This window comes from Diabrotica undecimpunctata, chromosome 8, assembly GCF_040954645.1.
Source record: "Diabrotica undecimpunctata isolate CICGRU chromosome 8, icDiaUnde3, whole genome shotgun sequence".
In the NCBI taxonomy this organism is placed as follows: Eukaryota; Metazoa; Arthropoda; class Insecta; order Coleoptera; family Chrysomelidae; genus Diabrotica; species Diabrotica undecimpunctata.
In genome coordinates, this window is record NC_092810.1 from 114,656,925 (window position 1) to 114,666,433 (window position 9,509).

The following is a 9,509-nucleotide window of genomic DNA, read 5'->3' on the forward strand; positions in this document are numbered from 1 at the left end:
TCCTAAAATATATTTTTTTCACTTCATAAGTTATTTAATCATAGTTGTATCACGTATAATTCCCATGTTGGATATTTAGTAAAAAATTAATTTAATAAATAATAATCAATGTAAATACACCAAACGTTGGAATTGGACAATAACCAATAAATAATCAGTTCAATATAACTTGAAATATATTAACTAAAATATAATATATAACTAAAAAATATTTACAATATAATATATATTTACAGGTTAAGAATAAAAACCTTATTTATTTATACTTAGTACGCCTGCGTCAAACTATTTGTTGGAAAATAATCTTCAAACCAGAATGACTATTTGAAAACGATTTAAAAACGGTCGAACATCTGACCAAACAGTTGCAAACTCGCGCGTTGTAAAACCGTTTCCATCTACTGCAGAAACAAACCTATAATAAGCTCATGATATATAAACAATTAATGAAGTTGGTATGGACATATGGTATACAGCTCTGGTGATGTGCCAGTGTGAGTAATAAAATGATTTAAACTTTTCAGAATAAAGTACTGAGGAACACTGTAAATGCTCCCTAGTACATAGGAAGTAGCGACCTACACAGAGGCCTAGATGTGGAAATGGTCGCAGATGCAAATAAAGTATTTGCAAAGAAGCAAACAGACTTCATAACCATGCTGACGTAGAGCCTATTCAACTTCTGTATCAGCATGTAATATAATATCAAAAAGATATTATATTACAAACTCAAAAAGAACAAAACCTTTCGAGTTAGTGTACTTTGGACCAACTTTGGTGTACACCATCTCCTTTGGAGTTGGTGGAAATACTTTATCTCTGGAAGTCCTGTGCATTGTTAAAGCCTGTGTTAGCTGAGTTGAAGCAAATAGTTTAACTCCTTAACTCTGGTGCATGTTATTTTTAAGCAAATTAAAAAAAAGTGAGGAATATCATTTTGGAGAACTCAATAAACATTAGTTTTAGGATTTTTAATAGAGAAAATTTGCGAGTTAATCTAATATTTTGTACTGAGTGTAAATAACCAAAGCACCACTTAGGTGTTTTATAAATAAAATAAATTCATCTGCAGTTAGTGTAACTTTATGGTATTTGTATTCTCTTTCCTACTCCTTCTTCTTCTTCTTCTTCTTCTTCTTCAGCTGATATCTTCTCGATATAGGCATCTCTAATTGGTCTTCAATTTTTTCTATTTTAGAATTAGTAGAATCTGTATATATCAATATATATGTAATTTGACAACAATGTGCTTTACACGAACATAATCGAGAATACTTTATTTTCCTTAACTAGAAACCCTATATTTTAAAAATTAGCTTACATGTTTATTGTTTTATTATAACTCCTCGTAAATCAGAAAAATTTAAATGCACTTTTTATTATTTTTTTCGGTGCATTTTTTCAATCTTTAATTAAAATATTATTTCTTATGTTTTTAGTCATACCAGTTCCACAACGATACAGAGTTTAGACTCAGGACCACTTATGGTATTGCAAGCTATAAAAATTTCAACAGATGATTTAAATGAATCTGAAGACGATCTTCTTTCGACTTCTGATGTTGGCAATATAGAGTCCGATTCATCGGTTACTTACGTCGAAGATGGTCATGAATTAGGGTAATTTTTCAGATTTTTATTCTTAGAGTAAAGCAGCCAGACACTCAAAGTAGCCCGTTTGTCATTTAATACGATGCAGTTTTTTTGAACTCCGGTGTCGGCCATCGGTATCGTCATCAGCCGCTTCATCTGAAAGTGTCTCAATTGCTAATTAACGACGCATATCTGAGACGAGAAGAAAAAGAGATATGTTAAGACATATTTTTCTTAAAGTTTAATAAACATTAAAATGCCTAATATTTCTATTGCTGTAGATGTTTTGTTTTTTTTTTAATTGACAATCTTATGCTATTTATTGATGTAGCAAATTGTACAATTGTTAAAAGTATGAATGCGTATAATTTTAATATCTTTATGCCGAACTTAAAGGGCACTTTGCCCATTTTTGTCAATATTGGGAGGATACTTGTAGTTATACTGCACTTTTGTTACCCTACACATAAGTATACAGCACTACTTATGTCCTACTTCAAAAAATACCAAAGATTAGCACTTTATAAAAATTGACATGTCACATTTTGTTTAGAGAGATAGGGCACCAAGTGGACGAATAACAAAAGAACGGATAACTTTTCTAATTAATCAATGCTGCCACGAATGAATTAAACTACGACCTGTATCGAAAACCGCTCACCAAGTATCAATCTTTAGAAAGAATAATTGAAAAAATCCTAACTGCTACAGAGGATTAAGTGTCCTACCTACTTTTGGGAGATTGTTTAGAAAGATAATAAATGAAAAAAAAGATGATGTAGGACATCTAATTAGCGAAGACCAAAGTGGATTTACGTCTGGTAGATCTTGCCCTGATAACTGGTTTATACTCCAACAATTAATAGATAAAAGAATAGCAGTTGGTACCGAAATACATCTAGCCTTCATCGACCCAGAAAATGCGTATGATACAGTTCCAAGACTCAACTTGTGGCAAATTTTACAACTCGACATTAGTCAATACCTTTTAGGAATAGTCACAGAAGTATACAGAGATAACACTACTTACCTAAAAATTTGAAACAGACTATCAGAGACAATAAAAGTAACTAAAGAACTAAGACAAGGATGTTACTGTTAAATTTATATATTAAGGCAGCTCTCCAAAATTGGAACAACTACTGCCAGGGAATGGTAATCTCCGTAGGAAATGACGTACTGTTCTCCCTGAACTTTGCGGATGACCAAGTCGTCCTAGCTCAAGATTCTTATGATCTAGAAATTATGATAAAGCTTCTATACCGAGAATAAGTAAAATGGGGGTTACAAGTCAGCATGAAGAAAACAGAATATTTAGTTACCAATTCAGATGCAAGGTTTGAAGTGTTAATAGACGAGGACGTGGAAATGTTAAAAAATTTAAATATTTAGGTGCACTTATTGATAAGAACGGCTTAGGAGAAACCTAAATTAAACACCGAATTAATCATAACGTAACATAATAACGTAAAATTGTAGGATGTCTGAAATCCTTATGGTGGGATCGCAACATTTCCAAAAGGAACAAAAAAAAATAGAGCAAACCATAGTTGAATCAGTTCTTTGTTATGGCTCTGAAGTATGGACAATTAACCCTCGAGCGGGCGCTCCCGTGTATTTTGTACACGTCCAATAGAAAAAGTCGTCTAAAAATAGAAGTGTCGTCAATCTGGCGATATCGTCGCGTCTATTCGTCCAGTAGAGATCTGTCGGTCGAATAGTTTTGTGAGAATTCTTAGAAATACGAGAGTGTGACGGTTTTGTGTGACACGGCGCGCCTTCTAGTGTAAGTATTTGATCCATTAATTATTTTACTTTATAAAAAGTTGTAATTCGAAATTAAAGTCAAATTAACTTTAGTTTTACTTTATTTTAGGTTGAACAGGATATTGTAACATAATTGAGAAAGAATATAACGGCTACGCTGAGAGAATATCATGTAAGAATTTAGTTGCATTGTTATATTATTTGTGTGTTACTTTTTTTTATTTTTGCAGGGCTAGAAAGAAGTTTTTAACTGAGGCTGAGTTATAAAAAATTCTTAATGAAGACCCAGAAACAGAAACTAGTGAAATAGAATATTCCGATGAATCTGACACAGATGAAGAAATAATACACCATGATGACCACAATTCTGAATCTGAACAAGAACAGAATGACCACGACAGAGCCAGTAACTTCGAGGATAATACTGCAGTAAGTACGACTGCTTTCGAATATTTTCAAGGTTAAGATAAAAAACTGCATGGCGTATGACTCCGCTGTCGTCACAATCAAAAATTAAAACGAAAAATATTATCAAAATACTTCCAGGACCAAAGGCAGTGGCTTCAAAAGTGACCTCAGAACTTTCAGCTTTTGAAAAAATTATAGATTCTGATATATTAGAGAACATCGTACAATTTACTAATTTGTACATTGATAGTAAAAAAGAATATGTTCAATATAAAAGAGAACGAGATATGAAACATACTTCAAAAAGTGAAATAATGGCGTTACTGGGAGTGCTTTACCTCCTAGGCACTAAAAAGGCTAACCATACTAACGCACTTGAACTTTGAACATCTGATGGAACAGGTATAGAAATTCTTAGAGCTGTAATGAATTACAAAAGATTTTTATTTTTGTTACGTTCAATGTTCTTTGATGACAAAACCACAAGACATGAACGGAAAATATATGACAAACTTGCACCAATTAGAAAAATATTGGACGCATTTGTTAGTAACTGTAAAAATTCCTATAATCTTGGTGAATTTGTTACAATAGACGAAAAACTAGAGGGATTCAGAGGACGTTGTAGTTTCATCCAGTATTTACCAAATAAACCAGCAAAATACGGTATCAAGCTGTTCATTTTGGGCGATGCACAAACTTACTTTGTTGGAAATTTAGAGGTTTACTGTGGACGGCAACCTGAGGGGCCTTATGCTGTATCAAACTTTCCCAGTGATATTGTAGATAGGCTTATTGATTATATAAAAGGTTCAAATCGCAATTTGACAACCGATAATTGGTATACCAGTTATCCTTTAGCTATTTCCCTTTTGGAAAATAAAATAACTACAATTGGCACTTTGAGAAAAAACAAAAGGGAAATACCTATTGAATTTTTACCCCAAAAACAAAAAGAAGTGGGAACGTCACTTTTTGGATTCCAGAAAAATGTCACTTTGGTTTCATTTGTTCCAAAAAAAAGTAAGTTGGTCATACTTTTATCCACGATGCATGACACTGCTACCGTAGACGTCGAAACTAAAAAACCAGAAATTATTCTTGATTATAATGCCACAAAAGGCGGTGTGGATACTATTGACCAAATGTGTGCATCATATTCTGTAAAAAGAATAACCAGAAGATGGCCACTAATTATATTTTTTTCTCTAATGGATATGGCGGGTATCAACGCGCAGGTGTTGTTTTGTGTCAATAAAACAAATCCCAAAATATGTCGCCGAATTTTTCTAAAGAATTTAAGCTTGAGTTTAATGAAAGTACATCTTTCAGAAAGAGCGACAATGCGATATCTTCCTCAGAATATTCAAGGTTTTCTAATGAAATATAAATCATGTGAAGAACCTACTAGAACAGAAGTGCAAAGCTCTAGAAAACGTGGAAGTTGTGCAATATGTCCAGGCTCAAAAAATTCCAGCACAACAGTTAGATGTGGGCTATGTAGAATATTTGTACGTAAAATGCATTCAGAAACCACAATTACCTGCGTAAAATGTAAGAACAATGAACGGCAGCAATCAGAAGAAATCGAGTGAAGTAACCCGTAGGTACATGTTTTATGTTTATTATTTTATGTAACAATAAACTATTTTTGTAAATCGTGGTTGTCATTTTGTTAAAACGCACTAAATTTGGTAAAATCAACTAAAATGTGTTTTGTGTACAAAATACACAGGGCGCCCGGTTATGAAACGGAAGTCGGCGTGCCTGCTGTAGGGTTAATGCAGACCTGAAGGGAGTTGACAGTTGAAATGGATGATTTGAGAAGAAGTGTTAGAACATCAAGGCTGAAAAGAAAGACCAACGAATCTATAAGAAATAACATGAATGCTACAGAAACGGTCATTGACAGAATAGTAAGAAGTTTAAAATATTTTGGACACCTATTGAGAATGCCTGACGATCGTTGGGCCCAAAAACTTCACAGATGGAAGCCTCCTGAAACAAAAAAAGAAGAAAAATAGGTAGACCTCGACGCTCATGAAATGAAGGAATTAGAAGAGTAATGAAATCGAGAGGTTTGGAAGAGGAGCATTGGAGCTTGGACCGGGAGTATTGGAGGAGGAGAACGGGAATACGGCAATAGCCGTCTCCAAAATGTATTGTATTTACAAGTTGCATTTTGTAACATATAACTGATGATGCTCATTGAACAGTGGGCGAAACGTCTTCAATAAATAGATAAAGTAGCACAACTCTTGTCTTTTTTATCTCCAAATTGACCGAAAACATCCCATTCACTATATATGTATATATATAGCAAAATTGTTTTTTTAAACTACCGTCTAGAACGCTGAAATTCTTCTTCACAAATGTTTACTCATACCAATAATTTAATTATTACAGTAATAGGTATCACTAGTTGCCAATTATTAATTAACAGTGGCAACTTCTTTAGATATGTTTATACTATATTACCTAATGAATATTTCGTTTTAGTCTACGACACAATGAAAAAGTCATGATTTGGTTAGCATCGAACGTTTACACAAGCTTAAGTTATACAGTTGCGGCATCCACTCTTTCGAACAAGATTAGACAGAAGTATTATGGCCCACTACTAACTCTTGGTGACACTGCGGCTGATCTTTGTAGAAATGGTACATGTTTAATCCTTACCTACTACCATGTACGTGTTATGTCAGAAAATGGAAGTAAACCGTTGTCTTTAGATATTGTTATTCACAGCCCTGATTAAATATTTCATTATTAAAATTGGAATTTATTAATGATTATAAACAGTCAATATAAACACATTCAAGGAAAAAAAAATTGCGAAGTGCACTGGTCTCGTAATCGTATTCCTCATGTGCTGTTTTGTTGTTTTTTTATTTGATTAGTAAAAATATAAATGATAAAATTAAATCTGAGATATCTAATATATAGAATTCAAAAACGCACTTTTATTAAAGCCCTTTTTAGCTTAAAAAACTAATTCAAAATCTTTAAATAAAACGAATTCACAATACTATAAAGCAATCAAAAAACTTAACATGATAAACAATGACTTTTCTTATTTCTACATTATGATTGTTGGTAGATAACTCACCAATTTTTAAATTATGAAAAATTATCGAATATAACTTCCATACAGATGTAAACTAAACAGATAATGGCAGTATTACCTTCAAAATTAAGAAGAAACATTTTTATTACTGTGGGGGTAAATAGTATGCAAACTATGTACAGTTTTAAACGATATTGGAAAATTGATAAAAAAAACTGGAAAGGGCAATTTACTAAATCTACAACTGAAAATTATGGCTCCTTTACATCACAATTTAAAAACATCCGTTTTAGCAATAACCCAACAAACAAATTTTTTATATGGCACATAATAATTTATATTGTAAAAATTGCTTAAATTAATACGCTATCAGTTTTGAGTATTTTCAATAGCTAGTTTCAATGAATTCTTAAAAACTAGTACCGTTTTAAATAGTTTGTGTTAAAAAATTATTCATAAATTGAATTTCCAAATGGAAAGGAAGATGTGCCGGGGAAGAGTGTTCATCTTATGTACGTACAACGTGTTTGAAATGTGACGTTGGGCTATGTATAGAATATTATGAAATCTTATTCTTCAAGTGCCATCTCCGCGGCGGAGGTCGGCAATCATCATAGCTATTCGGACTTTTGAGACGGCTGCTCTGAAAAGTTCATTTGATGTACATCTGTATCACTCTCTTAGGTTGCGCAGCCATGACATTCTACGCCTCCCTATGCTTGTCTTTCCTTGGATCTTTCCCTGCATAATCAGTTGGAGCAAGGTGTATTTCTCTCCACGTGTAATGTGTCCGAGATATTTCAGTTTTGTTTTAATTATATTTAAAATGCCTATTAGTTTATTCATCCTTCTCAAAACCTCTTTTTTTGTGACGTGTTCTGTCCACGATATTTTCAGAATTCTTTTATGCACCCACAGCTCAAATGGTTCCAGTTTTTTCATTGATATATCATTCAAGATCCAAGATTTCATTTCATAAAATAAAGTCGAAAAACATAGCACCTCGCCAACCTAGCTCTTAGTTCAAATTTTAAATCCCTTGTACATAGCACTCTTCTCATTTTGTTGAAATTTGCTCTAGCCTTTGCAATTCTGATTTTGATCTCCTGAATGTAATAATTTGTGGAGTTAATCCACTTGTTCAACGTTGGTTCCGTTTATTAGAAGATTTTCATTATTTCTTCGACTTTTCGATATTCTCATAAATTTCGTCTTCTTGACATTCATTGTTAGACCATACTCTTTTCCATACTCCGCTATTCTGGTCACCGGTCTCTGAAGATCTTCAATATTTTCGGCTAAGATCACAGTGTCGTCCGAATATCTAATGTTGTTAATGGGAACTCCATTTACCTTTATTCCAGCTATTTCTTCTGACGTAAGTTCTATGTGCTTCAGATCTCCTCTTTCGTCATCGAACAATTCGTCGATATATTCTGTCCATCTTTGTACTTTCTCTTCCGTATGTGTTATAGTAGTCCCGTGTCTATCCAGAATTGCACGAGTTGGATTTTGTTTTCTTAGTCCTGCCAGTTCTTTAACTTTCTTGTGTAGGTTGAACAGATCATATTTATTTTGAAGGTTTTCGATCTCTTTGCATTTCTCTTCAAAGTATTTTTCTTTTGCCTGCTTTATCATCTTCCTGATCTGTGGTTTATCTCTCTGTATTTATTGTTGTCTTTGTTTTTAAATTGTCTCCGTTATTCCATCATATTGAGAATGTCGTCGTTCATCCATTCTTCTTTTCTCCTTACGGAAGTCTTTAGTATTTCTTTACAGGGTTCCAGTAGGCAATGTTTTAGTCATTGGTGTTTGTGTTTAATTTGCTGCAGTTCACATGCAGTTCAAGTTGGAGGCATTCTTTTACTTTAGGTTCTTTAAGTTTTCTTGTGTCTATTGTAGGGATTCTTTGTTGTCTTTTAATATTTTTAAGGGTGAGTATAATCTTGGCGATAAGTGAATTGTGATCTAAAGCCACGTCTGATCCAGGATATGCTTTCACGACTTTAACAGCATTACTGTATCTTTTATTGATCATAATGTAGCCTATCTGGTTCCTGACTACTTTCTCCGATGTATCTGCGGGCGAACGCCATGAATACAATCGTCTGTTTGGTAACTTGAAAAATGTGTTTGTAATTATCAAGTTCTGCTCTTGACAGAATTGTAACAGACGGTCTCCTCTCTTGTTTCGATTTCCCAGACCATAGTTTCCTATACACTTTCCGCTTTGTCCCTTTCCAATCTTTGCATTGAGATCACCTAGGACTATCGTGATTTCTCTTGTTTTCGTTATTCTAAGCGCCTCTTCGATATCTCGGTAAAATAATTCCACTTCTTCTTCATCGGCATTCGCCGTATTAGCATAAACTTGTATCAAATTTATTTTGGCATGAGATAACACCAACTTCAGTACCATGGCCCTTTCTGAGATAGGAGAATAGCATTCCACCACTCTATTAGATTTTTTATTAACTATTACTGCCACGCCGTGTCTGTGTTGGTTATTCTCGCTACCGGAATAATATATTGTGGCTTAGTCTGTTGAAAAACAACCAGAATATTATGAAATATTCCATACCAAATAATTTTGTATTACATATTAGGCTAGCGTTACCAAATGGTAACAGTGCAATTTTTGTCAATAAAGTGTGTTTCTATCATATTTTTTTTCA

At 33.4% G+C, this 9,509-nt stretch overlaps 1 protein-coding gene across 1 annotated transcript in view; it reads left to right on the top strand.

Annotated features, from left to right (window-relative positions):
* LOC140447881 (uncharacterized) overlaps positions 1 to 6,562 on the top strand; it is a 42,332-nt gene extending 35,770 nt beyond the window's left edge. The window contains exons 4-5 of the mRNA XM_072540791.1: positions 1,440 to 1,619; positions 6,267 to 6,562. Of these exons, the coding sequence (XP_072396892.1) occupies positions 1,440 to 1,619; positions 6,267 to 6,525 (439 nt within the window). The 3' untranslated portion in view covers positions 6,526 to 6,562. The remainder of the gene's footprint in view (positions 1 to 1,439; positions 1,620 to 6,266) is intronic.
* The last annotated feature ends 2,947 nt before the right edge of the window (positions 6,563 to 9,509 follow it).